Source organism: Abramis brama (assembly GCF_963993115.1).
Source record: "Abramis brama genome assembly, chromosome: 7".
Taxonomy (NCBI): domain Eukaryota; kingdom Metazoa; phylum Chordata; class Actinopteri; order Cypriniformes; family Leuciscidae; genus Abramis; species Abramis brama.
In genome coordinates, this window is record NC_139969.1 from 7080990 (window position 1) to 7096077 (window position 15088).

Genomic DNA, 15088 nt, shown 5'->3' on the forward strand with positions numbered 1-15088 from the left:
TTTTTAAGTGTGCTTGTGCTACATGATTTAGTAATCTGATGCATTTATAATCAAGCACTTAAGTGTCCAAATTATTTTTGGGGCCACTGTATGTCAATGTCCTTAGACCTGATTGTTCTAGATCTGTATATCTTTCAAAAGGTTGGGATCAGTAAAATGTTTATGAAAATTCTCTTATACTCACCAAGGCTGCATTTATTTGATCAATAATAGCAATATTGTGAAATATAACAATTAAACTATAAAATAACTTTTCAATTTTCATATATTTTTAAATAATTTATTCCGGTGATGGCAAAGCTGAATTTTCAAGTCATGTCACTTTTATTTATGTAGCACTTTATACAATACAGATTGTTTCAAAACAGATTTACAGTGATAATAGGAAAGTGATTCAATGATGCAAACAGTTCATTTGGGCTGTAAAGCAGAAAATAGTGTCGGTTCAAGTGTTGATTCAGTTCTGTTTTAAAAAATCATTGATTAAAGAAGCTGTGCAAGTTCTTATTCAACAGCGTCAGTGCAGTCAAGTCAATAATATTGTTGAATATTAAGTGTCCCCCAACTAAGCAAGCCAGAGACGACAGTGGCAAGGAACCCAAACTCCTTCAGGTGAAAGAATGGAGAAAAAGACCGTGGGAGAAACCATGATCAGTCCGGGAGGGGCAGTTCTCTGGCAAACGAAGGAACATGGTGTTATTGTGATTCAGACAGCATCACAAGTCAGAATTCAGATTGTGGATTGTAGCATTCAATATTTCATCCAGTTCCTTTTTCTTGAAGATTGGATTCACCACGCCAGTATGGAGACGAAGCTGGTCATAGGTCTGTGCAGAGGACCTGTCAGGTTCTCGTGGGCTTTGCTGAGGATCTGTGCCGATGGCTGTCATTGTCTAGTAGCAGGATCTCTGCTGACATTCAGGGCTTCGTTGTGGTCGTGTCTAGGTGCAGGTCCACCGTCTGATCTGGATACCGACCGGATACGGCTGACTACGGTAACCTCGGGGTTTACAGAGAGACTAATATTAGCATAGATGCCATTCTTCTTACGATGTAACAAGTACATCGGGTGCTATGGGAAGTGTGTCTGGTTTGGTTGACCTAGTTTATGCAGCCTAACAATCCTTTAACGGATGTGAATTATAGAAATGTGATAATGTGCATGACAGGTTAACGAAATGTGTTTTTAGCCTAGATTTAAACTGACAGAGTGTGTCTGCTTCCTGAACAAGTCTAGGAAGACTTCCAGAATTTGGTGCTAAATAGGAAAAGGATGTACTGCATGTAGTAGCTCGCTCAAGTACTGGGAAGCTAAACCATTTAGTACTTTGTAAGTAATTAGCAAGTATCAAAGAACACACCCTTGTGGACGTTTTTGGTCCAATAATTAAAACCTCTGGGGTTTTTTTTCAGAATTAAGTAGTAGGAAATTACTAGTCATCCTTTTTTTTTCAGCAGCCATCACTCCAGTTTTCAGTGTCACGTGATCCTTCAGAAATACATTTCTGATACATTTCGTATACATTTTGATTTTAACATCAAACCTTGATGTTGACGTAAAATAAAATCTTTTTTTTTTCTTTTTTTTGCATTACACTGTAACATTTAATTAATGCCAAGCATAATTTGGATTGCACAATTTCTAATCACCATGGAGACCGTTTGTTTGTGTGATGATCTCAGCTCTAAGCCGAGAGGTTGCATGCAGACACTTGTGCGATTTGTTTAAAGATTAAAGCCATCTGGAATTGTTTTGGTTTGGCAATAGACAGTAAACCATAACATTTGAATAACCATTCATCCCCGTCGGTGCGTCCTTGTGTGTCTAAGGATCTTTGACGTCATTTCTAGCCTCAGTTCTTGCCTACTATTTCTGGGGTAATCGTAAGGTCACTGGATAATTGAGAATTCACTAAAGAGATGAATTCTTTGTTCTGTATGTATTTGAATTCTTCAGGTGCCAGGCCCAGACCGGATCTACAGACTTTCCTCACGTTTTCTGCACTGATTTTTGGAGATGGATGGATTTAAACATGGTAAAATGCCTATAATGGAATGGAAAGCACAACAGTCTTACTGGCTACTGGATATTGATTAAATTAATATTTAAGGAATGAATGATCTATAGGCTTCTTTTTCCAAAACTATCATAACTTCAAAGACATGTTAGTTTGCATTGGGCTTAACCATTTAGGTAATTTTACACAAAATTATCCTCCTCAAAGTAAAGACTTTTATCCCCATTGTGCCCCATTTAAATGGGTTTTATTTGAGACATTAGAGTATGATTTTTTTTTTAAATCTTTTCCTTGTAAAGGAAGCAACTTCCCTGCATGTGCAGTTGTATAATAATCTTCCAAATTCTCAAATCTCATTGGTCTCCTGAAATTACTGACGGTATCAATAGCATCGAAACACTTTGCCCTGCTAGATTAACATAGATGTGCTTTATATAATTAGCTCACCTACAGCTAATAGCTGCAACATGTGAAGCCTGTTTCTATTCTAAGCTACTTAGTGGGCTATTTGTAATTACTCCTGGTGTATTTATGCAACTGGACGTTGCACTTGCAATAGTATCAGTGCGCTAAATTGAGCGGTTTAATCCATCTAAGTCTGTCTCAGTTACTAGAAGCCTGCAATACAAGCCATTCTTAGCCGCGCTAATGGTGCATGGCTGGGAATGGCACAAGTCATGGTGTTTTTTTTTTGTGACTTATTTTTTATTAACAATTATTTTTTGTGTAAGTCATGGTGTTTTTGAGGCAAACAGATGAAGATTGATGGACGGCAACGTCCAAGTGAACTCCATGTGGAAGAGGAGCACCCGTTTCTTGTTCCATTGTCCACAGTGATTGAAAATGTTGTGTGTGTGAAGGAAGTTTTGACCTGAAGCTACTGCATGATTTTTCTTGTCACTTTATTCTCTTGCAACAGCTGGTCCTGACTAGCTTCAGCTGGTAATTCAGGGATATTCTGTGCACGATTCCTCATTGGTTTGAGGGATGGACAATTCACTTTATACCTCACTTAATCACAATAGTAAAGCAATCAAAGGTAGACATGCCTGTTAAAATAGCATCTGCCTGATTACTTGTCATAAAGTGTCTGTCTGTAGTTTATGACTTGTTTTATGATGGCTTATTGTATGTGTACTCTTTTTACAGCTCTAACTCTCACAGTCCCTCACCACCCAGCAGCTCAAACGCCTTCAGCCTTCTGAGTGCCAGTTCAGAGCAAGACAACCCGTCTACCAGCGGCTGCAGGTTAGACACGAACACACCAGACTGGCCTTCTACCAGGAATTGTATTTTATTTTATTTTATTTTATTTTATTTTATTTTATTTTATTTTATTTTATTTTATTTTATTTTATTTTATTTTATTTTATTTTATTATTTTATTTTATTTTATTTTATTTTATTTTATTTTATTTTATATACAATATACAATATACAAATATATATTCATTATATTATATTTAATATATTTTATTTAATTATATTAATTATATTATATTTAATATATTATTTTATACTATTATTATTTTATAATATATAATATAATATTTCAGTTTTTTTTATTTTTAGTATATAACTATCTATTTATCTTGTATTATTTGTATACAAATAAATAAAAAAATAATATATATATCTATATATATACTTACTTTTTTTTTCTACCATCATTTTCACAGAACGCTTTAAAAATATTTTTATTTTACTACAAATATGTATTTATTTATTTTCAATATGTTTACAAAAACAAACCAATTTCTTATTCAAACTTGATGTGTATAGTACATTGCATAATATCAGTCCCAGTTATATTTAACAGTAGTGCAGAATCCTGTGTAGACAGTGGTTTGGTGGAATGAGGAGTTATGTACTTCGTTAATCATTTATACGCATGTTGTTAACATTTGATTTTAATGCTTTTTAAAATGGGTTCTATTGCTGACGTGTGTTTTTTGCGCACCTGCAGCAGCGAAGAGTCTGCCAAGGCAAAGACACAGAAAGAGTTGATCAAAACTTTGAAGGAGCTGAAGCTTCATTTGCCGCAAGAGAAGCGGAACAAGGGCAGCAAGTCGACAACGCTCAACACTCTGAAATATGCCCTGCGCTGCGTCAGACAGGTGGAGGGTGAGCAATGCCTTTAAATTATCATTACACAAGTCATCCATAATGCAGAAGCACTTGCCTGGCCACAGGCAAGTGCTTTACTTTCTGTTAAATTATCAATCTATTTTCTGAGTTTTATTTCACTTGACTACAATGAAAATTTAGCTAGGCACATAAAACAACAACTTTCAAACCAAACAAATGCATTGCAACATGGAAGCAGTGCAAGCAGTATTTCAGCAAATCAGGGTAGAACTACTGGGTGAACATCACGTCATGTGATTAATATGCTGATACATTTAATAATGTGTCTGCCCCTTTTTTAGATCTCAATTAATAATAATCAATTATTGCAAAGGACTATGTATATTTATACCTATGTGGCTTATTATTAGTGTAGTATGAGAATATATCTTATATAGGCTGTTTGTTATGTGTTATTTAGTGGATAGAACACAGGCAACCAATCAAAACTTAGCATTCATACAGTAATTTTTATTTTTGAGAGTCAAATTTACATGCATTGTAGTGTTGTTTAATGTTTTTTATTAACTATTAGGTGTACATCACATATTTAATCTGTAACACCAGATATGTAAATTGGATTTGCACCATGAATTTATCTTTTTTTTTCTTCTTTTTTTCTGCGTTTCTATTTCAGCAAATGAAGAATACTATCAGCTGCTTATGATTAATGACAGTCAGCCATCAGGGCTTGATGTCTCATCATATACCATCGAGGAGATAGACAGCATCACTTCTGAATACACCCTCAAAAACACAGTACGTTTTTTTGTTTGTTTGTTTAATGTATGCGTGCATGCATGTACTTATCCATTTTATTCATTTATTTATCCATTCATTTATTTATTGTGTTCCAGTCAATATTGAATTATTTTTCAGAAACATTTGCATGATTGGATATTTCAGTTGTTCTCTTTTGTAAAAAAAATATATATATATATTGTGGGATCTTTGTTGCACAGGATATCTTTGCAGTGGCGGTCTCCCTCATCACCGGGAAGATCGTCTACATTTCAGACCAGGCCGCCTCCATCTTGAACTGCAAGCGGGATGTGTTCAAGAACGCTAAGTTTGTGGAGTTTCTTACACCGCAGGACGTTAGCGTGTTTTATAGCTTCACCACACCGTACAGACTGCCGTCCTGGAGCATGTGCACTGGCGCAGGTATGACACAAATGCACACGATCAGTAGCAATGTCTACAGATAAGTTGAGCATCTTTAAAAACACCATCACACCAACCAATCAATCTGAACTCGCGTCAAATAGACTTGGTTCACACCAAAGGCCTAAAAGGGATAGTTCACACTGTCATCATTTGCTCACCCTAATGTTGTTCCAAACCTGTATGAGTTTCTTTCTTCTATTGAACACAAAAGAAGATATTTAGTTGACGGTAGCCATTGACTTCCATAGTAAGAAAAAAAAATACTATGGTCGCTGGCTACCGTCTGGTTACCAACATTCTACAAAACATCTTCTTTTGTGTTCAAAAGAATACAGGTTTGGGTGAAACAACATAAGAAAAAATGTCCTTTTTGAACTATCCCTTTAATCTGTCCCATTTTCCACACTGCGAATACAGTACAGTCCTCTGATGTGCCAAGGAAATTAATAAACATTCAAATTAAATTAGCAATAGGCAAAACACGCTCAGACGACTCAAAAGACATTCGGTTTCTTATTCATTCATTCACATGCTGTTGAATTAAACCTGAACTCATCTCACTCTTGTTTTTCCCTCCCTAAAGAGGCGTCACCGGCAGACTGCATGCAGGAGAAATCCTTCTTCTGTCGTATTAGGTGAGTTTGTGTGGGTTAGAAAGTAAATTTATACTGACTGCATCCTGTACACCATCTGCTTGGCATGATTTTATTCATAGATTTACCTTATTAATTATTAATTCTGGTGAACCTTTGTCCCTGTACATAGGAAGATTTGATTACTAATGCGTTTGACATTACAATGGAAAACATGCATTCAGTAAACAACTCTTAAGCAAAGTAGTTCAGTCAGTTACTAATGAAACCTTGGATTGAGCACTTGGGTGGTAGAACAGGATTTAATTTAGCATTTACTAATAGATTATTAAAATCAAAAGTTGTTTCTGTTTATATTATTTAATGTACCTGAGCTAACATGAACTAACAATGAACAGTTGTATTCTTATTAACTAACGCTAACAAAGGTTAAAAAAAACTATATCAAATGTATTGTGCGTCCTTAATTATTATTATTTAATGCATTTACTAACGTTAACGAGTGGGACCTTATTGTAAAGTGTTACCAGGATATCTGTAACTTTACAATTCTTTCTTCACCCCACCAGAGAAACCGGCAACTTTTACGTGCAGGCCAGATCTTAAACAATTTGCAAATTAAAAAAATTACAGTAAAACCAGTCAAAATTTGGACACGGTTAATTACGAATGAGCTTCTTAGGGTGTGTTCACACTTGTCAGGTTTAGTTCGATTGGTTCGGTGTTAAAAATGACGGTATGAATGCTAAGTCTGAAAGAACCCTTAAACACCCTTAAAAGAACATTTGACTTTAAAGTTTATGCTTAAATGCTTGAAATTAGTTTTGTAGACATAAAATGTGCCTGCATATGAGTTTCTTTACAAAAGTATTAAAAAATAACCTTTTTTGTTTTGGAATGGATAGGGAAAGAAAAAGGTTTTGACTAATCCAAAGTTTATTAGCAGGTTTTTGTTGAATGTGTATGAAACGCTCTGCTGTTTTCTTCTCCAGTGGTGGTAAAGAGTGTGAAGGAGATCTTCAGTACTATCCCTTCAGAATGACTCCGTATCTGATGAAGGTTCAGGACACAGAGCACTCTGAAGATCAGTTCTGCTGCCTCCTGCTGGCCGAGAGAGTGCACTCCGGCTACGAAGGTCAGTTCTTTTACAAGGTCTTCTTGTAGAACATATTTTTTTCAAGCAAGTAGTGGTGCATTTTTATTAATATCATATTATACTGCACATGCAGGCTTACAATCTAACAATCATTTTAGCAAATTGATTCATTCGAATAATGGTTACAAAATAATTAATTTATTGATTATCATTTGTGTTGTGATTGGTTCCAAATAAATATGTTTTAAATTCAGTTATTTAAATAAAGGTGTGTATTTTTTTTTATTAAGGCTGTGTTTATTTGAACAAAAAATACAGTCAACTCAAAACTGTGAAATAATATAGCAGGTTAGAATATCTAAACATGTTTTAAAATGGAATTTATTCCTGTGATGGCAAAACTGAATTTTCAGCATTTCCTTCTTTCTAATATGCTGATTTTCTGCTCAGGAAACATTTATTATCATTATCAATGTTGAAAAATGCTGCTTGATATCTTTTTGTGGAAACCATGATTGATATTTTTCAGGATTCTTTGATTAAATAGAAAGGGGGAAAAAACAGCAATAATTCTAAATAACTTTACTGCCACTTTTTATCAGTTGCATTCTTGTTGAATAAAATTATAAATTTCTTTCAAAAACAAAACAAGAAAAATATTACTGACCCCAAAGTTTTGAATTGTAGTGTATAATCAAATACATACAACAGATTCAATGTAGACAGCTAAATTTTGTTAACTTGTTGTATATTTAACTAAAGGTTGACTTAACTTCTTAAAATTCTGATTAGCTTTTAAAATGGCAAGTCACAGTTTTAAAGTAGCTTTCTCAGCATGTGCATATATGGAAATGTTCTTTTTCATGTAATAAATTGTCAGAAACTTTGTTCATTCCTCAGCTCCCAGGATCCCCACAGACAAACGAATCTTCACCACAACACACACACCCAGCTGTGTGTTTCAGGATGTGGATGAGAGGTACGGGTGTTAATGCTTCACTGTTGACGAACTAGATGAAGATTAGCTGGAAATTTTAAGCACAGGGTGTTTCATGGCATGCAACAGCTGTCCCTGCACACCTGCTTTTTTCCATTTCTCATAATCATGAATATTAAAGGCAAAAAACTGTTGTTGTTCAGACTAATCAGAATTGAACATGTGATGTTTTTTTCCTGTAGGGCTGTTCCATTACTAGGATATCTTCCACAGGATTTGATTGGCACACCTGTCCTTCTGCACCTGCATCCCAGTGATCGACCAGCCATGCTCAGCATCCATAAGAAGAGTGAGTGCTATTTTTGGCTGCTTTTTTTTTTTTTTTTTTAAACAAGAAAAGGCAGACACAGCTTATAAAGTCATGCAACCAAAAAATGTACCCATTTTGTTCATTGAATGTGTTAATATGTTTATTGAAAGGTACTTTATGCTATCGCATCTTAATCCAATTTTTTTGGAACAAATTGAGGCAGATCCATTTGTTTATTAGTAAAATGGGTTTTAAGGTACACTTTGTAACTTTCGGCAGTCGGCACTCTTGTGGTTAATAAACAACTGCATGCGTCTTTTGGGAGAACGTTGTAGCCAGAGCTACTTCTCTCTGTTTATGTGGGATATGACGATTCATGCAAGATATTCCACTGTGGTTTTTGTCCCGCCCGGTCTAAAATAGTCAGAATATAAACACTTATTATGGATGTTCCGTAGTGATTCAGGATAAGACAAAACACGGTTTGGACGATGGATATTATGATGTACTTGTTATATAATTTTTTTAGATTTTTAACAGAAAAAGTTACATGGTGTACCTTTAAATATCTCATTTGCGAATAAAATCATCTTTTTTGTCTCATCAGTCTTGCAGTATGCTGGCCAGCCGTTTGATCACGCGATCCGCTTCTGTGCTCGTAATGGAGAGTACATCACCATAGACACCAGCTGGTCTAGCTTTGTCAATCCCTGGAGCCGCAAAATGTCCTTCATCATCGGCAGACACAAAGTTCGCATGTGAGTGCACAGGGTGAATAGGGGAATGTGTCTGAATGTCCAAAGATAAGCTTAATATTTGTTAAAAAATGTAATGCTGAAATTCAAGGAAACAGAATATTGTATCACTTTTCTGTACAAATCCAGTTGTAATTGCAGATATATACTACAGTTCAAAGTTTGTGGTTTGTACGATTTTTTGGGGGAAAGAAATTAATACTTTAATCTAGCAAGGATGCATTAAATTGATTAAAAGTAACAGTAAAGACATTTATAATGTTACATTATACTTTTTTCTATTCATCAAAGTATGCTGAAAAAAATTAAGCAGCAGAACTGTTAAGACATGTTTCTTGAGCAGCAAATCTTGAGTAATGATGCTGAAAATTAAATCACAGGAATAAATTACATTTTAATATATATATATATATATTCAAATAGAAAACAGTTAATAATATTTCACAATATTACTGTTTTTACTGTATTTTTGATCAAATTAATGCAGCCTTGTTGAGCATAAGAGACTTTTTTCAAAAACATGAAAACATCTTACTGACCCCAAACTTTTGAACGGTAGTGTAACTGTGATTTTCTTCCATACTACCAGGGGTCCAGTGAATGAAGATGTGTTTGCAGCTCCGACCACTGCTGAGGGCAAATCCATAGACTCAGACATCCAGGAAATCACTGAGCAAATTCACCGACTCCTGGTGCAGGTGCGGAAACTCATTCACAGTTGAATAAGCTAATTGAAATAAGAGGGTTTTGACATCTTTTCACATAAAAAGGCAGTGGGATAGACAGTAACAGACTGGGAAACAAAGAGTTTTATCACATATGCCTGTTTCTGCATGAGTTTGTTGTGTTCGGAACGACTTGAAAGTCTTGTAGTGCGTGATCCTCAGTCGTTTAGCGTATGATGTCCAGTTTTTGTCCAAAGTCGACAAGTTTAGGATGCCTAGTGTTTTAAAACCTCCTAGTGTTGTGTATTCCAGCCTTTAGAATGAGAGAAATTAAAATTACCTGTTAAATCTTGTTTTTGTGTTTTGTAGCCGGTGCACAACAACGGCTCTAGTGGCTTTGGCAGTAACGATCACCTGATGAGTGTGGCGTCGTCTAGTGACAGTAACGGGAACGGAACACGTCAGCGGCAAGAGGAAGAGGATGGCAGGAGAGCCAAACCGGTGAGTCACATGATGAATTCTAGATAAGTGGTTCCCAACTGTTTTTTTTTGTTGTTGTTTTTTTATCAAGTCAAATGCTTCACGGTCACCTGTATTTAGCCATAGCTTTTTTTATTCATGCAATTAGAACCAAAAGGGGCTCTGGTGGATTTATTTATGTTTGTATGCATGTGTTTTCTCAGAGGAGCTTTCAGGAGATTTGCAAAGGAGTTCACATGCAGAAAAACCAAGAGCAGCAGTTGAAGAAGAGCCCTACAAGTATGTACCAAGATCCACCACCCTCATCTGTCATCAAAGGCTGTGTGTCTTTTTGTGTGCAACAGAAATGTGTCTGAAGAATATGGCTTCCATGATATGGTATCAAAGAATTATAGTGAGATTATATCAACAAGTATTGCAATTGTGATTTGAACTGTGGAACAAAAATTCGTCAAATCACATTGAAACATCATGTATGTTAAAACCCTTCACACTTTTTCCTCTAAAAATCCAACATCTGTTGTAACATGCAACATGTTAATGATTTTAACTTGAATATAATACAATATGATGTATGATATAATGTTATTAATATATTATAATTTATTTTATATATTATTTACTTATATCGTTTAAAATACTGTATCATTCTAAATTCTGAGGTCTGTAAGATATTTTTTTTTGAAGAAATTAATACTTTTATTCAGCAAGCATGCATTTTTATTTTATTTAAATGCTGTTCTTTTGAATTTTTCTATTAATTAAAGAATCCTGAAAATATATTAAAATAGAAAAAAGTTATTTTAAATTGTAATAATATTTCACAATAATATTGTTTTAACTGTGTTTTGATCAAATAAATGCAGTCTTGGTGAGCATAAGAGATTCTATAAAAAAAAACATTAAAAAAAATCTTACTGACCCCAAACTTTTAATGCAAGCATATATTTCATATTTATTCTCTTTAATATAATATAAATAAAATATAAAATTAGTTTAATTAAATTTCAACAGTTAATAAGCACACTAGGCCATAAAGCAATTCTGATTTGAATTAGACTAATTGTGGAACCCTTTCTGAAAACTCTACTTTATTTCCTGCAGAGGTTCAACAGAAAAGTCCAGTGGTTCGGCCCAAAGACTCGGCATGTCACGCCATCGGGAAAGAGTCTCCTGAGGAGCAGCGTGCCACTGTGCAAGAGGAGCTGGCCTTCAAAGACCAGACCGTCTACTCCTATCAGCAGATTAGTTGCCTGGACAGCGTAATCAGGTACAAAGACATAAAGTCACGGCACTGTGAGAACTGATGGGGCATGGTCTCGACAAATTCAATCGACGTATTGATCCTGTGGTGCAAAGAGAGTATGAGCAACTGAATTAAGCATGCTATGAAGGATAATGAGAACTTGTTTTCATGAGATGGCTGAGAACATTAAGTTTTGCAGGAAGTGGAATCTCATTAGCACTTTTTCACATCAGCATAATAGCCTAAAAATGATGGAAAGTAACACAAAATCAAGCCATGCTCAGTTTTAATGTATTTTGGCTATGTTGTGTTTTATATAGTTTAAAAAATTCCCTCATAAAGGTTGAAATCAAATATTTACTACAAATATACACTTGAGATTTTCATCTGCGATTTGCCCATCCTGCCTCCTGTAGGGTAATCGAAGACCTTTATTTTCAATGAGGGGTTTCGAAGAGATTAGAGCAAAAGTAATAGGATTGTGTTGTACACGTAGGGACTTAATGATTAACAGTGTTATAAAGACAAAACAGAGCAGATCAGACATGCTTTCATTCTACATTCATTCTGGTTAGTCATTTGTATACCATGTTTCCATCGATTATGTCTTCAGATATTTGGAGAGCTGTAACGTGCCTATAACAGTGAAGAGAAAGTGCCAATCCTCCTCAAACACGACATCCTCAAACTCAGACGAGGACAAGCAGAGAGGAGTCGAGAGCTCCATGCAAGTGTCTGAAGGTAATGGAAAGGTCCAATTTGCGCGAAGAAGAAGATAAAAACCCATATATTGTATTTAGATATAATTTTTAACAATAACATATAAAATGTTTAAAACAGACCAGCTCTGATATTTTAATATAGTTATATAGTTAACCCAATAATTTATTTAAAAAATTGAAAATTAATTTTTAAATATTATTTTATTTATTCTTTATTTGGAGATTGTCCTTAAGAAATGTATTTGCTTTTTAATTTTGCAATAATGTCTGAATTGAATACTGCTATATTATGCCATGACAGTTATTAATTCATGAACACAATTTTGCTGGAAAACAATGGCATTTTGAACGTATCAGACAATTTTAACAAAACTCTGGTGACATATTTGCAAAAGTCCCGACCATCACCCGACCATCACTCAAATGCTTAAAAACACATTTACAAGAATAACAAATATACAGTGGATTATCAGGCCATCTTTGTTGTTAATCCTGTATTTACAACAGTTCTGTGTGAGGGTTGTTGAGTGACGGCTAACCTGTTTATTTTCTCTGTAATCAGCGACAGGACATCTAAAGAACCAACCAGGCCTTTCGTCATTAGATGTATCTAAGAAGCCTCCAGGCTCTGGTGTAGTGCCTCCATCTCTGACCCCTCTCCCGCTGCCCAGTAAACCCGAAAGCGTTATGTCCATTACCAGCCAGTGCAGCTACAGCAGCACAATTGTACACGTGGGAGACAAGAAAGGTAAATTGATTTGTTCCTGTCTGTCTGTCTGTCTGTCTCTGTCTGTCTAGCCTGTCTGTCTTCCCTGTCTGTCTATTCTTATAAATAATGTTTCTAATCCAAAACCTAGTGAGCTGCCTTGATGTGCTGCCTGCGTAGGAAATTGCCTATATGCTACCTATGCAGCTCACTAGGTTTTGGATACGTTTATCTGTGTTAGAGCTGTATGTGATTTCTCTGTTCCTTGGTAAAACACCTTTTTTGTTTTAGTCGTATCCTCAACAAGACACATCTCTGCAAAGCAAGAATTCTCTTCCAAACTTCACTTGCAAAGTTAGTAAAATCTTACCATGGGGACAAAAAATTGATTGGAAAGACTTTTGATTGAATTGATGAGTAAAATAAAGGTGCAAATCAGCCATGCAGGACTCCATAAATTGGAGCATCCTACTTGCATTTCCCCATGTTCCCATCCCAACATGCATGAGATGCACTTGAGAAATCTGTGAGGCAGCTCATAAACAAGTGCTGGTCGTGTCACCTGTAAGAGAACCCTGCACTCATTGTCGAGTTAAACGTCTTTTTTGTTCTTTGTAGAGATCATTGAAGACGTCCCCAGCGCTGAAGGCACTGAAGGTCAGGGTCTCGCTGTCCCTCCGGCCGCACTCTTGCCGCACAATCCGGAACGAGAGGCTTACAAGAAACTGGGCCTGACCAAGCAGGTTCTGGCGGCACACACACAGAAGGAAGAGCAGACGTTCCTCAACCGCTTCCGAGAGCTGCGAGGTGTGCATGCTTTTAAAGCCGACTGCTCCCTCTATCTGGAGAAACAGAAAGGACAAGTTACATCTGAGGGTAAGGAAGGATTTAAGTCTAAACCTGAGGTGGAAGCTTCTTGTGTTCACAGAAATGTTCCATTTGCTGCTTGTGTCATTGAAATAGTGTATAACATCAGAATAGAGAATTTTGTAGGGCTGCACGATAAATCGAAATAAAACCAAATTTATTGACTTATAAAAGCGCAAAGACTGTGATTTAATTAAATATATGCACTGTGTGTTTCAGAGTGAAGCACAGCACTGTTCTTTTACATGCGAGCAGCTTGTGATTCTGTGTTTTTTAGCGTCGCAGTTCAGCTCTGTTCTGCTCGCTTATGTGCGTTTGGGTATGCAACGAGGCAATTTGGGAGGCAAATTCATGTACCTTTCCTGGCCTTTTAAGTAAACGTACCCTGCTAAAAATATAATGTCAAAGACCACAGCCAGCATTGCTTAACAAGTTCAAAGTCACAATCTCACTTCTGATTCAGCACTTTTATTCTGGACACTGAGCTCAAAGACCAACGACTACTACCCCATATATTGTGCAAAAACTTGGTGTAATTAGCTGAATTCAGCAGGTTCTTCTACAACAAAGACTATATACAAAGAATATATACAAGTAAAATAAGTAGCCTAGTCATCAATTTATTGTGGTATATGATAAATGACAAATAATGACGTCTTACCCAAACATAACTACTTTATAATATGTTTCTTAATTATATTATGACTAATTTGAATAATAAGCATTGCAATTAATTCAATCAATTGCACATTTTATCAGTTGTCATTGTCAATCATATGTTTATGTCAAGAAAGATAAATGGGACAAGACAACATCTTTCCATAAGCTAAGTAACTTAATTATATAGACTTGTAGCAAAATAATTTATTGCAAAGTCTATCTGGTCTTCAGCATCTTTCACTGCATTATTGACATCAAAGCATATACATTTGAGTGTAATATTTCACTCAACAACACCAAAAAATAATAAACTACTGTAATGTTAACCAAGTAAAGATCAGACAAAGAAAGCCTAAACCTAATGATATACAAATGAACCTTACAACCAACCAACTTGCAGACGGTTTTATAACTCAGTATCAAGTTAGAGACATTTACGTAATTGAATGTGTAGCAGTGGCACATGGGCCATACTTATAAGGACTTACATAAGTTTACAGACAGCTCTGAAAGGAAATAGATAATATTGCTTGGATGCTTGCATTTTAATACAATTTTACACAATTAGCACAAATTAAAGTAGGTGCTGACACAAATATGCATCTTTTATGGTGCAAATATTTCTTAGGCTAGAAAACCTGATTCATATCAAAACCCTCTGACACACTTCAGTACTTGCATTTGCCATCAAAACCAAATTGATAATATGTAAAATTCAATGTATGATTTTTCATCAAAT

General features: G+C 35.5%; 1 protein-coding gene across 4 annotated transcripts in view; it reads left to right on the forward strand.

The window, feature by feature from the left end:
- Positions 1-15088, forward strand: part of per2 (period circadian clock 2) — a 32715-nt gene that overhangs the window by 9897 nt on the left and 7730 nt on the right. For 2 of the 4 annotated variants that reach the window (XM_084119755.1, XM_084119754.1), the window contains 17 exons: positions 3168-3266; positions 3985-4142; positions 4783-4904; positions 5108-5309; positions 5896-5947; positions 6898-7040; positions 7902-7980; positions 8181-8287; positions 8856-9006; positions 9593-9701; positions 10038-10169; positions 10352-10427; positions 11253-11418; positions 12008-12135; positions 12679-12864; positions 13114-13176; positions 13441-13698. In XM_084119755.1, coding sequence (XP_083975881.1) covers positions 3168-3266; positions 3985-4142; positions 4783-4904; positions 5108-5309; positions 5896-5947; positions 6898-7040; positions 7902-7980; positions 8181-8287; positions 8856-9006; positions 9593-9701; positions 10038-10169; positions 10352-10427; positions 11253-11418; positions 12008-12135; positions 12679-12864; positions 13114-13176; positions 13441-13698 — 2231 coding nt within the window. Of the gene's footprint in view, positions 1-3167; positions 3267-3984; positions 4143-4782; positions 4905-5107; positions 5310-5895; positions 5948-6897; positions 7041-7901; positions 7981-8180; positions 8288-8855; positions 9007-9592; positions 9702-10037; positions 10170-10351; positions 10428-11252; positions 11419-12007; positions 12136-12678; positions 12865-13113; positions 13177-13440; positions 13699-15088 lie in introns of those variants that run through there. The other 2 variants (XM_084119756.1, XM_084119757.1) reach the window with 2 other exon arrangements.